This window comes from Myripristis murdjan, chromosome 4 (genome assembly GCF_902150065.1).
Source record: "Myripristis murdjan chromosome 4, fMyrMur1.1, whole genome shotgun sequence".
In the NCBI taxonomy this organism is placed as follows: domain Eukaryota; kingdom Metazoa; phylum Chordata; class Actinopteri; order Holocentriformes; family Holocentridae; genus Myripristis; species Myripristis murdjan.
Genome location: NC_043983.1, coordinates 17,626,200 through 17,643,991, shown reverse-complemented (window position 1 = coordinate 17,643,991; position 17,792 = coordinate 17,626,200). Strand labels below are relative to the sequence as shown.

The following is a 17,792-nucleotide window of genomic DNA, read 5'->3' as shown; positions in this document are numbered from 1 at the left end:
AGATGGCATACAGGGGATATTTGTTTTGAAATCTCCTTAAAATCTCATGTTTTGTTATTTATGATTAAAAAGTCAAAGAACAAATAATTGCAACTGTTGTGACCATATATTGGACAGTCAATAACAGATTATTCTTCAGCATGTTACGGTTAACTTGCTGAGAATGTCTTCTCTGTATACATAATAAACACACTCAGCCTCTTAATCTCAGCTCTTAAAACCATCACAGAGCCCATAAAAAATCACGCACATAAATCTAACATGAAACCAGGAATTCTTTGCATTTATTTGATAATTGCACAATTATTTATGTCACTGTTTAGTGATTTTCTTGTATTTGCATAATGAGTCAGTAGTGCTTGCTTGTGTTGACATTTCCTCAGTTTCACCAACTTTGGTTCCATTTTGTGTCGTTATTGAGTACTTAAAGTTAACTCATGCTGTAAGTGGCTGCTGTTGATGTGTCTAATCATCTACTTAAAATCTTTTAAGAAGCTGGAAGGTATTAGATAATGCCTGCAGACTCATTACGGGAGCAACCGTCTGATACAGCAACCCGACGGTGGCTTATGCTGCCATATAATTACCTCCATAAACTTAAACTGCAGATGGACAGGACGATTGGAGAGGTGGAGGACGGTAAAAAAGAACATGCTTGCTCTTCCTCTGACTGGAAATAAAGGCCATATCTGATAGAGATTTCTCTTCTCATTACTTTTTGATGCTGGAACCCAAACTAAGGTCTGGACAGCACTGTATCTGTGGCTGTGAGATTCATGCAGAGATTCATTCATTCATGTTCTAGACCCCCAGACTGACTTTCAATAAGCTGCGGGCACCCATTTGAAGTGATGTTGCAACATGGGGACCCTTATATCAAGATATATTTTGGTTTATGTTAATGATTCACAAGCATTAAAACTCAAATCTAACATTGATCCAGCGTTGCGGAACTGACCTTTAGATATATGATTTAATGAATATAAATATAGTTTTCCTGTCATTAAATTTAGTAATGTATTTTTTAATTCTTTTTTTCCCTGATTTTCTTTTGTTCTTGTTTTATTTTGTGATAATTTTCTGTTGATTTCTGGTGAATACATGAACACTAACAAATCTTGATGAGATAAAATAAGATTGAAGAACACGTTAAAATGTTTGCTCAATGTCTGCATTATAACAATTTCTAGTGAATTAAATTGCAGTGAAATTGAACTAATACTCATTTTGCTGAGGAGTCCTGGAAATCCCTCAAGGACCCCATCCACTTTGAAACCCACTGCCTTAATACAATCTTTCCTCATTCCTGGGAACGGGTAAAAGCCATAACGGCAAAGATGAGCTCTGTGTGTGTGTGTGTGTGTGTGTGTGTGTGTGTGTGTGCCTGAAAAGAGACTTGAAGCATTTGTCTAGAACTGGGTCTTCTTCTCTTTTCTGTACAGTGCTGTTAGAAGCACAGCGCCTCTCTTTTTTGGAAGTCCAGATGCATGTCTGGAGCCTGGATGGTGTTCCTTTATGCAGGTCCACTGCAGGCACACAGAACAGTTTCCATAGCTGCAAACCGGATATTAACCCCCGCACCCGCCACCTACCCCCAGCTCTACTCTCATTCTTGCACACCCACACCACCTCCTCCATTCACATAGCCCTACAGTTGCTCTTTTTCCCTCTTTCTCACTCTCTTTTTTCCTCTCTCTCTCTCTCTCTCTCTCTCTCTCTCCTGCTCTCTCACTTTCTCTCTCTCTCACACTCTCTCTCTCTCACTATGCTAAGCCGAGTGAAACATGGAAATGTAAATCTGCTGACAACCCCTCTTTTGTGAGGCCAGGATAGGGATATCAAGAAGCAATAAAGTAGTAAGCCAGAGCGTAGTGGCAAAACATACTACCCTGTCTGGAGTGAGTGTGTACTGTATTGTTGACCGCAGCAGTGTTTGTGGACACTATCTTGAGTGTAGGTTTTTATCAGCCAGATGGCATTTGACATAAACTGTGTACAAAATATTAAGTCTGGCTGCCTAAAAAAACCTAGGTATGCTCAGTTTGCACAGTCTGTGCTTCAGTTTGAAGAGCAAAGATTATTATTATTTTTTTTTACTCCTTCATGTAAATAGGACTGGGAAATAATATTGATATTATATTGATATCACCATTTTAGACTAGATATTGTCTGGGATTTTAGATATATTGTGATATTGCCTTTTCCTGACATAAAGGCTGGATCACAGTAAAGAGATGCAGTTTTCTTAACTTAGTTGACTGTTCTAGCCATTCTTGGTTATAATATCCAAATTACTTATGATTGTTTATCAAAAAATCTCTTATCTAAATATCTTATAAATGCACTAGTAGCTGTCCCCACAATATCATCACAATATCGATTATTGAGGTATATGGTCAAAAGTATCATGTTATTTTTGTGCATATCGGCCTGCCCTACATGTAAATCTCATTATTTATTTCATTGTGGAAGAGGATTCAGAAGAAACCAGTTGGGAAATCTTAGCTTTCCTCCTCACCTTTTCAACCTAGCTCACAGAAAGAACAGATTGTCCTACTATTATGTACAAACAAGCAATAACAAACTGTACGTTTCCAACAGGGCAAGCATTTCATATTTACCATGTAATTAGATCCCTTTGGGTTTGTGCAGCTTGAACCTGTTCTGTCATTTGAAACAAAAATGGCAGAGCTTCCACTTTAATTTGCATTTCCATCACAAAACTCCATTCCTGGCCTGGGTGGGCTCAAAGGCCCGTTTTCCCCTGAAAGGAGGCCCAGTTCTAGTGCAGGGTGCTGGGGGGCTGCAGTACCCCTCCTCCCAGTTCTCTCTCCCCACAGGCTGGACCAGCAGAGCCAAAGACCGATTGGCTCTGTGCTCCAGGCTGTGTGATTCTCTGCAGCGGGGTAATGTCACCCTGGCTCACCATCACAGCTCATTCTGTACTTTTATTCTCCTCTGAGCCTTTAAACGCTTCATTAGCCTTTAACAAGACTGCAGAGCCTGCTCTAAACTCCACTTTAACCCCTCTCTCCCCGGCCTGCTCTCCCTCTCTGACAATGTCCTCCTGAGCTCCAGCCTCACTTTGCTCTTATCAGTATCTCCATCCTTGTTTCGTCTCCAGTTTTCAGTTCTAGTGTTGAGCTCCAGACAGTTGATAGTGATTGCCATTCTGATCACTGCGAAGGATGTCTAACAGAAGTGAGAGAAATGAGGGGGGGTTTGGACTGAAGCCCTCCACATGGACACCCACCCTGAATGGAGTGCATTGACGCTTCTCTATCCTGCTACTCCCCCCAGTCCACCCACCCCACCCCATACTCCCTGTCCCTCTTTCCCTGGATTGTCACCCCCTGAATGGGCCTTTCAAGGCTCCAGGCTAGCAGGCTGAGACACAAAACCTTCCTCTGGGAGATAAAGGACAGGGCCCTGGACCTTTAAAAGGCATTAGTCAACTAGTCAGAGCAAGCCAAGCTCATCACTGTGAAACCACAACATAGACCTTTTCACTCTCAGGGCACAAACAAGACAATTCACTGTCTCTTTCAGGCATACACTTACCGATTTGCGTATCTTTTTGGTTTGTTAGTGTCTTGTTAACTCACATGAAAAGAATACTTGTTCCATTCTTGTAGTACCTGGTTTCTGGTTTATTTAGGACTGAGAGGACAGTCACTGTTTCTGAGAAATACTCACTGGCAGAATGATTAACTTATCTACCCTGTTACTGTTGCTGTGGGATGTTTTGGTCAACTTTTTTGTGTTTGGTCCAGCAGAAAAAAAAAGTCACACACAAATTTGATCACTTAATGAACCAATGTTTCCAAGTCTTTGTCAATCTTGAAAAAGATTTTCAGTGTTTTTGTATGGCGACATTACCTAGCCGGCACCTTCTGTATTGGTGTGCATTTTGCAATGTATCATATACCAGTCCAAGTCATATCATTTTGAGTATCTATTGATACAAGTCCCAATCTTTTTTTTTTAATAGTGAAACAACTGGATACTATAAGGATCTCTCAAATTCATGTAGAATTAGTAAAACAAAACCAATCAACAAAAGAGAACCTTAATCTTTAGTAAATAACTGCATGAGGAAATACTACACACATATTCCATGAAACTATCTGTGTTTGGCTTGACAGTGGTGGTCGAGAACATGCTATGGGGATCAATACACTTTTTCCTCTAGGGCTCATCAGTGCAGTCGATATGGATCAGTCAAATTATGCCTTGATTGGATCCGGTTCTGATCTATGACATGGGCTCTGTGCCTCTGTCTTGAACAATTTTCTTTCCACAGTCAGTTCTGTGTTCTTTGTTTTTTATAGTTATGAACTCAGTCTTATGTATGCCTTTCTTTTTTTCCTGTGTTTTTTTTTTTCTTACACCTTCAGGGTGTACCGCAGCTTCCCTGTGCCAAGGCCCTTTACAACTATGACGGTAAAGAACCAGGAGACCTCAAATTCAGCAAGGGTGACATCATCATCCTGCGTCGCCAAGTGGATGAGAACTGGTACCATGGGGAGATGGGTGGAGTCCATGGTTTTTTCCCCACCAACTTTGTGCAGATCATCAAGCCGCTGCCACAGCCGCCTCCTCAGTGCAAAGCTCTCTATGACTTTGAGCTCAAAGACAAGGAGGCAGACAAGGACTGTCTACCCTTCTCCAAGGTGAGAGAGACAGCAGCACTGCACACCCAGAGCTCTGCCACGTGGTCACCGGAGCTAAAAAAGGCTTTAATTACAGTGACACTCTCTCTTCCAAGCATTCATTTTCTCAAGTTATGAGTGTGCTAGAATGTAAGGGTTGTTAACTGAGGGCCCAGAGACATGGTTTAATTTTTGACCCAACCGTCCCAATCAGCTGCTGTAATGAGCTATGTACAGCTCAGACTTGGAGAACTATAGTAATTGAGTGGTTACATCTATCCATCTCTGAGGGTCATACTTTGATGTATTTGCATTACGTCATTTGCATTTTTATGCCACGTGAGCAAAAAAGGAGCTTACGAAGCTGGTTTCTAAACAGAATATCATGCTTTAGGCCTCAGCGATTTACTCTGAGGCACACTGGCTTTAATAAAACATTGTCCCAACTCCCTACCTCATTACTTCTGTTTAGTTCTTACAGTTAGCAGCATCCTTAATGATGATAACAAAGCATTTCTCTGTGTTGGATTTCAGGATGATATCCTTACTGTGATCCGCAGAGTGGATGAAAACTGGGCAGAGGGAATGTTGGGAGATAAAATTGGAATATTTCCAATATCTTATGTTGAGGTAAGCATACTATCTTGATTCTCTGATGTCAAAACGTTCCTCATCCCTAGTAAAGCATGTGCCTCATGAAGAGCAGGAGAATTTTCTCCAGGTTTCTCAACTTTCATGGTAAATTGCTGAATTTGAGGGATGGTTCTGTCCAACTTTTTGAGACGCTTATATATTTCAGTGAATCACAACGCGTCTTTGAGGTTGAAGTATTGTCCTCTCTTAGCACTACAGGTCTTACTTAAGAGCATTATCATTAATCCAAGCATGAAGAAGTAAATTTGTGTCCTTTAAAGATCATTCCTGTCTGTTTTTTGTAAAGAGCTGACAGTAACGGTGTCTTAGCATTGTTGGAAAGCCTGTTTGGTCCACTGACAGAATCTCAGAAAAGCATTTAAATGCTTCATTCTTCAATTAAGTAGTTACTGGTAGCATCACAGGAGTGTGTGTAGGGTTTGAAGAGGTCAGGTCTGAAGAAGAGCATTTTATGCAGCCAAGACATTTTTTCTGTATTCTATCCTGATGACAATAACATATTCACATGTAATAGCCCGAGGCTGAGTGTTTTGCAGGAGCTGAATTCAGAATTTTTCCCAGGCTTTAAATTGGCCACGTTTTCACAGCCGGGAGCCACTGTAGCGGAGTAGAAAAGAATATTTTGCTGTCCCCTGAAAAAACAGTATACATCTGTGTTCAGGTTTCATAAACAAACACATCATCACATATGCATGCACATAGCAGTGTAAAACTATTCTTGTGCAACAGTAAACAATTCATTGTCTAGCTTAAAGTTTTGTCATTGAGACAGTCTTTTGTATTGCCTTTTCAGCTATTTATGGAATCTATTATTGGTGTGACATTTGACTTGTAATTAAATGAGGTTGAGTATCCGGATCTGATTGTGTTTGTTTTTAATTCTTTTGTCTGATTTAGTTTGCTGATGTGTCGGTGATAAACCTGGTTCAGCAAGTTGGACGTCAGGTTCATTTATTTGTGCTGTATAAGTTGATTTATTTTTATAGCCTTTCATCACAAGCATGTCTCAAACGACATTGCAGAGAATGAGCCTGCCTGGATCTCTGACTCAGCAATCAATCGCAGAAGAGAAAGATGAAATACATACAAGGAGGCAAAAAAGTACAAGATGCACCAGACAAAGACTCACAATACTGAGCTCTGTCAGCAAGCTAGCTTCCTTTCATATAAAACCTAGCCTACCCAGCACCACTCTTTAGTTACTCAGTGACATAATAAACAGATAAGACTAGAAAAACATGTTGTGACAGAATAGTAAGGCCACAGTTGTCGCAGATATCCACAGAAACAAGAGCAGCACCCATGTCATCTGCCAGGTCACTAAACTGCATCAAAGATGGGACCCTGGCCAGTGCTAATGACATAGAAACTAGGGCAGCACCCACATCCACTCTGTGTTGGAGAGGGGACTAGGGCCGCACTAATGTCGGCAGAGGCAGAGGCATATCCCGGATAAGGCTGAACAATGTATCAACTTTATATCAATGACTGATTTTTGTTCATATCACCCAGTCCTGCACTCTTGCATGTCTAGATGCCAGGTAGAAACATTGCACTGGTGTTTGAGAAAGAGGAAAGACAGGACACACACTCTCAGCCAGGCTAAGCACACCCACACCCTCTGTGCAGACAAATTCAGCCACATAAACTCTCAAACAGACAGCAGAGTGAGTATGAGTCTAGACACACAGCAACCAGGAGGCAGCCCTACTCTGCAATCCCCGAGGCATATTTTTATGTTAAAACTGTCTTAGCTACAGTTGTAAAAGAGACTCTCAGTCCCAAGCTAGATGGTACTATGTTTGGTCGTATGACAGAGAGAATAATTAGGTTTTGGGTTGGATTTCAAGGTTTGTACAGAATTAGGTTACCTAATTGCAAGAGGGACTTGGATCCAGAGATAAGGGCATTGATAGGAAAACACTCCTGCCTGCTGTTTTTTTTTTTTTTTTTTTTTTTTTTTTTAAATTTTTTATTAGATTTTTTTTCCCCCGGTCAGATAAATATAGTTTTTTATGCCCATGAAGCACCTTAAAGTCAGATCAGGCTAGAATTAGGGGACGGTTCAAGGAGGTCAGAATGGATATAATAATGTGGTCAACTTTTCTAGTTCTTGTTGATATTCAGACAGCAGCATTTTGTACAGTTTTAAGGTTTTTAATGCTATAGTTTGCTAGACCAGAAAACGACAGTAGTCCTTCAGCATCAGCTATATTTAGCAAAGGACAGTTTTTTGCAGTTTTGCAAAAAATGATATTTGTCATGTATCTGTGAGTCAAATGAGAGAGCTGGGTCGATTTTAATGGTAGGATATGTAACTGTGACATACAAGGTCATTTTCGGGGTGCCCTTCATGAGTATTAAGTCAGGGGGTGTTGTCCTGCTTGTTGAAAACTTGTAGGCATGTAAACCCCTTTGAGACTGTAAATAAATTGATTAATATATTCTTAGTATTGGGCTTTAAATAAACTTGAACATGAGCTTGAACTTTATTATGTGAGCCCTAAGATTTGAAGTGACATTTGCGATATGACAACATTATGTTTTAGGCGAAACAATTTTATTTTTCTTCTCATTTATTGTGTTAAGTTAAATGACATTGGTTTAATTGGTGTGTAGATTTGGTCATCACAGTTGACATCAAGCCTACAGATAATTTTGACTAGAGGTTGCATGTATATAATGGAGAGTGGCAATGGGCCCAGCCTGGGGTATGCCAAAGTTTGGTACATTCATGAAAGTGGAAAGCCATGATTGTGGTTTGCCAGGAAATTTAGAAATAAATTATGTTGTTATGTTGTTTGAACGATATCAAATTAAGATACTGAGTGGGATTAAAACTGAGTTGGATTGAATATAAGGCATGTAGCAGGTCATATACCACCTAAACAAACTTTCCACAAGCAAAAGACCAGAGCAAGCTGCAGCTTCTCATCGGACGTAGTTGGTGTAACCAAACTGAACAGATTCAGAGTGGCGTGAAAATGATTGGCCTGTGCTAGCGTTTTTCTTTATCTTTGTGCGATTCCGAGGCTTCATGTGTGCAGGGCTGAAAGCAGAAGATCTGCGAGCACAGATTTCCTGAAAGATAGGTGAGAAATGCTTAGCTTTTAAGTCTTAAGTAGTGGGAGAGCTACATGGGGCAATGAGTGACAGCAAGCGAGAGCACTCTGTGATTAACCAAAACCGTTTAGTGCTCCTCCTTTGATTTTTGCCTTTCATGAAAGGGTCAGAAAACCTGTAGTTTCACAGCTGTCTGAAAACCATCCTCTCCCTCAAAGCCCGAGGTCAACTGAAACACCCTGATACATTACTTCGCTCGTCATGTCTACTGACCAGATAGAGACAGAGCTTGCTCCAACATATTTAGCTTCATTATGGAGAGTGACAGTTTCCATTATCATTTTAACAATGCCACCATCACCTCTCCCTCCCACTTATCTGTTATTCCACCTTCCTACTGTCTCTCTCTCTCTCTCTCTTTCTCTCTCTCTCTCTCTCTCTCTCTCTCTCTCTCTCTCTCCGTTCTCCCCCTACTTTCTGCCCCTCATCCTTTCCTCTTCTAGTTCAATTCGGCAGCTCGTCAGCTTATAGAGTTGGACAAGCCGTCGGACTCCAGTGGGGACTCCGGTGAGGGGGCCTCCTCGGGGCCCCAGAGCAATGGTGCCCAGCGGGCGGGGGAGAAGAAGAACAGCAAGAAGCGCCATTCCTTCACCTCTCTAACTATGTCCCACAAACCCTCACTCGCCCCTCCCCCTCAGCGCCACTCCATGGAGATTAGCGGGCCGGTCCTCATCAGCTCCAGCAACCCCACAGCTGCTGCCCGCATTGGGGAGATCACTGGGGGGCTCTCTTGCAGCGCACCTTCACAGGTGAGATGCTCTATGCGTAAGAGAGGGAGAGCTCCTGCTGCATTGCAGGTCCCCAGCCCTAGATTATGTCCACGGTGAGCTGACTAAAAGCAGAAAAGCTCATTTTGTGGAAATGCACAGTTTGATGAATAGACTCCATTAAGCCAGAACCATAACCCTTATTTTGCCTTTTTTCATGATTTTCTTCACAGTCCATTCCGCTACCTAGAAGAATATGCTCCCTTAATCACAGAACCGGAGAAAGTGTTAATGTCTACACTATTACCATCAGTGTCTGTTTGTTGTAAACTGTGAATGCAAGTAAATTCCATTTCGTATGCGCTGCAGGATTCATTTACCTCAGTGTATTGGATGAGATGTCGCTCTCTTATCCAGACGACTTGTCAGCCTCCTGTTCAATGGTGTCTTAGCACGAAAACAGCCACACAAAAGAAAAATCAAACACAGTAGACAATCATGCGACTGGAAAACAATGTCTAGATTCAGCACTTTTGTTTTCACAAGATGTTTGTTTCCTTTCAAAGATTCCACTCGCCTTCTGTCAGCAATTACTTTGACTTCCCTCTCCCCCATCATACCGAACAGGCCATTGCTCCATCCAAGCGTTTGAAATCATGTATGCGTGACTCCACTCGCCCGCAAAAAAGACTTCAGCTTAGCCCCCAAGGTTGCCACAGCAACCCTGGAATGGCAGCCACTCACAGCTGCTGTGTGGTTGCCAGGCGCTGGAGACTGACTTTGACTTTGAGTTAGACAGTCAGAATGAGTGACATGCAGATAGACAGGACAGATGAACTGTCCTGCCGATTTGTCACAGTCTCAGGCGCTCTGTGACAGACTTTGAGCGATGCGGAGAGAACAGCTTAGAGGATTATTTTATTTTCTGTGAAACTGATAAAAGTAGTGTGTGTGTTTGTGTGTGCCCACACTCACATATCAGGTAAACATAAAATATTTGGGGACACTTTATAACCCACCAGTGAAAGGTGAAATAACCTTCACATAATACTAGTAATACGAGTAATTATTATTGGACATTAAGTAATAACTAATTGATGATTATTTTACTACTTTTTCTTGTTACTAATAAAGAGGAAATGATGTACACTGTTAAATAAATTGAAATTATTCCATGTTAATTAATAAGTAAAGAAATTATAATTATTATTTTTTCAATAAGTGCGCTGTAAAACAAAAACTAACATTATTCGAGCCCTTATAAAGTTGTAACTACACTGCTAGTAAACAGTTGAGGCACTTACGTAATCATCAGTCAGCTGTTAACCATTAAATGATGATTAATATTAAAAAGTGATCAATACATCATTTATAATTGAATTTTATCAAGTGTTCCCAAATGTTTGTTTTGAATGAGCTTCAACTTTAATCATGCTTTTTCATCCGTCATTATTTTGAGAAGTTGTTGGCATGTGCACCGTAGCGAGCAGTTTTCTCTGTTTTCCAGATGAGACAAAACTAGTTTTGAAGTGCCAGTGGACAATATGCAGAAGTAGTTGACATATCCTGTTACTTGTGTTACTGTCTCACTTCCAGTCTCTGGAACCTTATAGTTAGAGATGTATATTTTTGTGTCTGGCCTGTAATTTTATTTTTATATTCTTTTTTTGGCTTTCTTTGAAAGGTATTTTGCCCTTCAGTGTCCTCACTGAGTTTTTTGTTTTGTCTTCTTTTTCTAACCCACACCCTTTCATGTAAATTTCATTAAGCTTTCATTAAAAACCTCAATCCACGGGGAAGGTGTAATCATGTCTCTAAAGACTCCAAACTTGGCCTTTCTCCACTTAGTATTAACAGGATACTGTCAGCATTATAAAACTTCCATTCATGCCTGTAAGGTGATCCTCCCTGGTGACAAGATTTAGGGCCAGCAATCTGTTTGATTTACAGATCACTGTGTTTAATAAAAACACAAAAGAGAGACTCTCCAGGCACTGTGTGCACTGCACAGCCCCTGTCCTCTCTCTCCCCTCCATGCCTCTACTCATCTTTTCTCCCTTCAACACACACAGAAGAACAACAAAGGTAAGGAGTTGTTGCCTAAAGGGGCTGAGGAAATGAGCACGCCCCCTGTCTGCTGTGGTACGAGGCAAGGGGGGGGGGGAAAGAATTGTTAAGGAAGAATGAGGGTTGCTGTTGATGACTTTCCACATGTATTCTTGTGAAACATGTTAGGTCTTCCATATAGTGTTACAAGATTGATTAGAGCCACACATATTTTGAATAATACAAGGATACAAGGATACAAGGAAGTTTAATGGTCATTATACAACAGATTGTATAAGGAAATTAAAATGTGGTTCCCTCTTGATTGATTATGGTATGCCTCCACAATATGGTCTGCCTCCACATGTGTTCCAGGTCGACTGTGCACTGACAGTGTGTTATAGCACAAATTATTGAGTTTTGCTTTCCCTTGGCACATCCAGTGCACCATGGATATGGAAACAGTGTAGATTGAAAGGCTGACCTGCCTCTGTAATGATTTACCTTGAGAGGCAGCTCTGTCTGGGGCAGTCATCCATGGAGTCAGACCACAGAGTACAGGGAGATATTGTGTGTCCAACAGTATGGCCTTGTTACCAGGACACCACCATGACTCAGGCAACACGTGGACCATTGGCTTCTCTTTCTCCTGTTGGGGGAAGCCACCTTTCTTCACTTGCCCACTGACATTTCCTGTTGGGTGGTCACTTGATTTCAATCTGCCAATAAGATCAGCTGAACACCATCCTAGTCACAGCTTAGTCACCAGAACAGAGGGCAGCATGTGTGCATCACTGTTTTGAAAGGGCAATTTCCACACAATGAGTGGGAGAGTATTTTTTTAAGTGTGGTTGGTTGCACTCTAAAATAGGCCGTCTCATTTCCCACGTGAGACGATGAGAGACAGATTAGCACAGGCATTCTAGGGCACATGTACTTGATTTCCTCTTTCTTGAAAAGTCTGTTGGATTGGAATAAGGCTGAATATTGATCATGTGGTGTTACATTTTGTATTCTTGATGTTCAAGTAAAGCATGTCCAGTGCGAGTTAGTGATTATTGGCTGTTGACAATTCTCTTTGGTTGACAGGTACACATTTGCACAACTGGACTAATTGTGACCCCACCCCCAAGCAGTCCTGTTACTACGGCAACGGTCTTCACATTTCCTTCAGAGACGAGCTACACAACCATCCCTGTGGTAGGCGGAATCCTCTATAGATCTTAAACATATCTGCAGAATACAGGCCAAAGCACGTAATATTATGATAATAACAAAAGTTTATCTAGTATGTCACTTCACATAGAACATCTCACACCATCTTTTTTTGCTGTTGAATTTTCCTTAAGGCAGTGGTCACATTATGCATGGTTTTATGTGCATGTGTTTATGTGTTAATTGTTAGCAGTGTTTTAATTTCATTTCAAATCATTTCACTGAATGTCTCACTGCAAGCAAATTTGATTGGAATGATAAATGCTGGCAATACATTTTTAGAGAAACTAAGCCACCTAAATAGAACTATGCATCACTTTCTGACATGTTATTAATGAAAAAAAAAAAGGTAAAACAGTAACTTTCAAGGCATTTTTTTAACCTGTATAAAACAGCGGGCTTACTTCCCACCTGTCTGTGCGTGTGCACATGCGTGTGCGCTGGTATGTGGAGCTTCTGAATGAACAGGAATGTGTACACAAAAGGTTGAGCTCTCCGCTTCGCTTGGGAACCCTACATGATGTTTTTGTACAGATGATTTCTCTAGCCTGCAGGCAGCCTAATTATCTCAGCTCAAGCGTCAGCAGTGAACTCAAACACACATTGACACTCACGCATACACATAAACACGCATACACACACACACACCACAAGGCCGTCCGAATGCCCCTCTCCTCCCCCACTGTTTTATGGCAGCTCTTTCTGTGCTACTCCGTGTTGGCAGTGTTGAGCTGTGCTAGACTTGTCCTGTTCCAAGGTGTAGCAGTTGTCTTAATACATCGCACTGTCGAGTCATTCGGGTTTTTGGTCTGTTGGGAAAGAAAGACAGCCTTTACGCACGACAGCAAATGTGTGTAATTGTATAGCAGTACTGTTTTTGTCTGGCTCATCGTGACAACAGATTGATGACTTAAAATTAGTCCTGTAATCATGGCATTCCTATAGTGGCTTATTTACCTCTTTGCAGTGTTTGACTTCTTTTGACTCTCGTGAAGTAAAAAAGGGGAAAGTGGTGTGTCTAGAAGAATCTGTTCCTGGTCGGTTTGTTCTTTAGAGTGTCTACAGACATGTTTTTCATTTCATATGGTACCAATTAAATACTGCAATGGATTTAACATCCTGCTATGCAGTCTCCTAGCAACAAACAAACAGGCAGAATAGAAGGAGATTCCCAGTTGAAGGGGGAAGTCGGGGACAAGACCAAAGTTTCTGCCAAGCCACACTCTTTGTGTCAGCAAGCGGAATGGAATAAGCCAGATGACAGATGATCTCTCGGTCTCTTTCTCCCTTTCTTGCTCATAAACAGACCGGTTTCTCTGCTTACGTAACATGGACTGAGAGTTTTTTGTAGCTCATGTTACCCTTTTTTGTCCCGCTAGTATCTCCTGACAGGAAGTAAAGGATTAATTGTTGTGTAATTGTAATTTAAGGTTGGATCATGTACAGCTGTACCTCTAATGTGATGTGTACTTTTGTTTTTGCCCTACAGGATGCTCTCCCGCCTCCCCCTCCTCCTCCCCCACAATCCTCTGTTGTTGGAGCAGCATCTTCATTGGCTGCAGGACAGAGACCCTCCCCCAGCATAAGCGACCAAAGTGGCAGACAAAGACCCACAGTGTGAGTTATAAAAACAGTCCCACACACAAATATGCGGTCTTCTTCGATGTGCAGTGAAACGGAAATCAGAAGCAATTCACACACCAGCAGCATGCACTCGCTCACTGCAGAAGGGAACTCCTCGCCTCTAAGCGACCCCCTCCCCCGGTTATCAGAGTAAGGCTGCAGAGTGTGAACTTGTGCGCAGGTGAAGAGGTCAACACCTGTGGGCGACAGTCTCCTGGGCCCCATTGGAGACCCTCTGTGTCACCCCTGACTTCTGACCCCTCACCCTTCCCCTCATTACTCCTCCTAGACACTCCACACACCTGATGAGAATTAGATCCACTCATGCCTGTTCTCCCTCTCGGTCATCTGTTTGGCTGTGCATGCATGTCAGACTGAGGCATTTATATTCCCTTCCCTTGACAACAATAAAATCAGACTGTGGGGCCCGAAAACATTCTGTCTTAGGCTTGTTTCGTGTTGCCTGCCATTCCTGCTCTTGCACTACTGTGGAGAGATGACCCACATATTGAGGACACAGCAAGTGCTGCTTCTCTCTGGGTCAGAGGGTGCACTTTTTGCTGGAAGGTCTCAGAGGAGATGATGACAGCTGCACTGCGAGTCACAGCAGGATAAATCAAGAACAAATGACATGATGTACAGAATGTGAATCTGCTTATATTTCCACTAGGGAGAAAATCAAACATGCGAGCGCTGTGGGTGTTTTGTTGTGGTGTGGGAAACTGTTCTGCTTTATCTTCTCCGTCCCCATGTTTACTGTTTGTTCTGTGTCCAGCTATGTGGCCATGTTTCCCTACACTCCCCGAAAAGAGGATGAGCTGGAGCTAAGGAAGGGAGAGATGTTTCTGGTGCTGGAACGCTGTCAGGATGGCTGGTTCAAGGGCACCTCCATGCACACCGGCAAGATAGGAGTCTTCCCTGGGAACTACATGAGTCCCGTCAGCAGGTCAGCCACCAACGTGCACATCAGCCTGCGCTCATGCATGCATGCACACACCTGGCTGTGCACACATTTCTCTTTGATATGCACATAACCTTATGTCACTCCTTTTGCATCACTTTCACATTTTAATGTTTTCTATGAAGTGTTTTCAGACACTTAATTCAGTGTAGGACTGGGCAATAGATCGATATTATCATCTATATTGTGATGTAATATTAGATAATGTCTAGTGTTTGGGATATTGTAGTAGTTCTTTTCCTGGGTTTAAATGCTGCATTTCAGCAAAGCGATGGAATTTTCTCAACTTGCTAGACTGTTCAAGCTCCTCTATTATTTGCCTATTCCTGCTTGGTCATCATATTCATTTTGCTTCATCAAAAATAGAGATATTTTGCTAAAGCACCAATAATCATCTCTACAATATCAGCATAATATAGATATTGAGGTATTTAGTCAAAAACATTGTGATATTTCATATTGTCCATATCACCCAGACCTAATTCAGAGTAACTGTTGTGAGACGTGACAACGCACCAAACTGCTTTATTTCAGGACAGGGGTGCTTGCCAAAAAATGTGGAATCAAAAGAAATCCCACACAGAAAGGAAGAGCAGCAACTCCCCAGACTCCATGTTTCACTTGGTGGGATTTGAAAATTGATCTATCCACCCAACAGGGTGTGTCCTCCTTTGTGTTGACTCTGAGCATTATGCTTATTATGGGAAATTTATAATATTTTAATTCCATAAATGCTCATTTGAGGTAGTGTGAAAATTATAATAATAGTAATGCTAATGCTGATGTTAATTGTTTTTGTCTTTTTTTTCTTTTCTCTCATTTCTCTTTCTGTGTTATGTTTTCTTAACTTTGAGAAGTATTTAGTGTTTTGATATTGCATGTCTTCATTGTTGTATCATAGAAAATCAGCTGGAGGTCAGGTGGTGCGCCGCTCCTGTTGCTGATAACCTAATCAGTATAACAGAAATGTTTACTGAAGCTTTTAAAAAATGAGCATGTTGAACTATGTAAAGCTTGTTTCTTAAGAATAATTCTTTCTTTTGTGAACAAGAGTGTTGCTGTTTGGGAGTCGCTGCAGAGAAGGGACAAATTCTCTGTTGTACAAAGTATTAGCTCATATATTCATTAGTAAAACACCACTAACACTGGCATGTGTTTTTTGTTTATTTTATAGAGGTAGTTTCAGCCAAGCAAGCTGACCAAAGACACATTCCAACTGTGCAAGAAATTCCCATAAAGCACAGCTTGCCACGCTGTTGGTGGTTAAGCAAGGCCTTGTAGTAACCAGGGAATTCATTATTTTTTCCTTGATTTCACTTATTTGTATCCTTCATTGCATAACTAAATTTATGCAACAAATTTTTCAAATATTTTTTCTTTCATGTTTGACTAAAAGTAGCAATCAGAGCTTGTACTATGGTAACACAGTTTTTGTTTTGATTCTCCAAATTATTTTTACTAAATATATATAATCCCAATGTATGTAAATAACTTGAGCCCATGATACCTTGGGGAATAATGGTTGATTTTAGCCTTAATTATAAACCTTGCTGTTACAATCTTCGTCACTTTGCAAAAGAAACAGTGACAGACTTAAAAAAAAGACTGAAATGTTTAAAGAAAATTACACACTCTTGCTTGTTCTTGTAACTTGCATCACAGATTAGAGCTCTAAACTCGACCGTACGTCCTCTCCCCTCAGGACAGCGTCAGGGAGCACCCAGCCCAAAGTGCCCATGAGTCTGTGCACTCAGGCTGGCAGAGGAGTGACCATCGTCAGCCCCTCTTCCACTCCTCTTGGAGCCATCGTTCCAGGGCCTGACTTCAACAAACCCCTCACTGTGTGCCCGGGTCCTGCCCCTGCCAGCCCTCAGCCTGCTGCCGTGGTAACCGCAGCTCAAACAGCCACAGGTCAACAGCCAAAAGTCCTGATGCATGTCAGCTCCCAGATGACTGTTAACCAGGCTCGCAACGCTGTCAGGACAGGTAGGCTCACTGTCGGGTAAAATGTTTGCTGGAGGGAGCATGTGTTGTATCTTCATGGTCTAAGAGTTTTTATCCCGCTCTTTTAGCTGCCTGCCACAGTCAAGATCGGCCCACAGCAGCAGTGACGCCCATCCAGTCTACAGCACCTGTGGCTTACCTGCCTCACCTCACAGTGTGCCCTCAGCCCTCCTCCAGCCCCGCTCAAGGATGTGCCCGAGCCGGGGTGGCCATGGGCTGCGCTGCTGCCTCCCTGACCCCACCCAACGTCAGTGCTGCCTCCTTAGAGGGCGAAGCTCTGCGGCCCGTAGCTGTCCTCACTGTGCCCGTTGGCCCTGGAAACAACTCTGCTCTCAACACCACCTCTCCCAACATGGCTCTTGCCTGCCGACTGGACAAAGATGTCAAGGTTGGTAACATCTAATATAGGGCTGTCAAATGGTTTGTTTTTAATCACATTAAGTACAAAGGTAATTGTGCTTAATGTCAGCCGTGTGTCAGCCAGTAGTGAAACACCTCCCAAGGCAGGATCAAAGTTTACCTCAACATCCTTGTAGTCTAATCAGGGTCAGTTTTTGTCTTTTTCTTTCCACTGGGCCATGGATTGGGCATACGATTGTCAAGGCTCTTATGGTCTGATTGAGGTCATCCATTTCTAAACCTCTCCATTCCATAGGGCATGGCTAGTAATTGGCCCTACTGCTACAACAGGCTATCTGTTTGCATACTTTTTTGTTTTTTCTCATTGTCTTCATCGTCATTGTTGTTGTCTTGTTGATGCATTCAGCTCCCACATCTAGTGATTCCTTTTATGTGTTTTATATAGGG

The 17,792-nt window shown here is 42.0% G+C and overlaps 1 protein-coding gene across 1 annotated transcript in view; it reads left to right on the top strand.

The window, feature by feature from the left end:
* sh3rf1 (SH3 domain containing ring finger 1) overlaps positions 1–17,792 on the top strand; it is a 43,169-nt gene that overhangs the window by 20,360 nt on the left and 5,017 nt on the right. The window contains exons 3-10 of the mRNA XM_030049132.1: positions 4,398–4,673; positions 5,187–5,282; positions 8,873–9,178; positions 12,272–12,382; positions 13,887–14,014; positions 14,796–14,966; positions 16,684–16,967; positions 17,054–17,373. Of these exons, the coding sequence (XP_029904992.1) occupies positions 4,398–4,673; positions 5,187–5,282; positions 8,873–9,178; positions 12,272–12,382; positions 13,887–14,014; positions 14,796–14,966; positions 16,684–16,967; positions 17,054–17,373 (1,692 nt within the window). The remainder of the gene's footprint in view (positions 1–4,397; positions 4,674–5,186; positions 5,283–8,872; positions 9,179–12,271; positions 12,383–13,886; positions 14,015–14,795; positions 14,967–16,683; positions 16,968–17,053; positions 17,374–17,792) is intronic.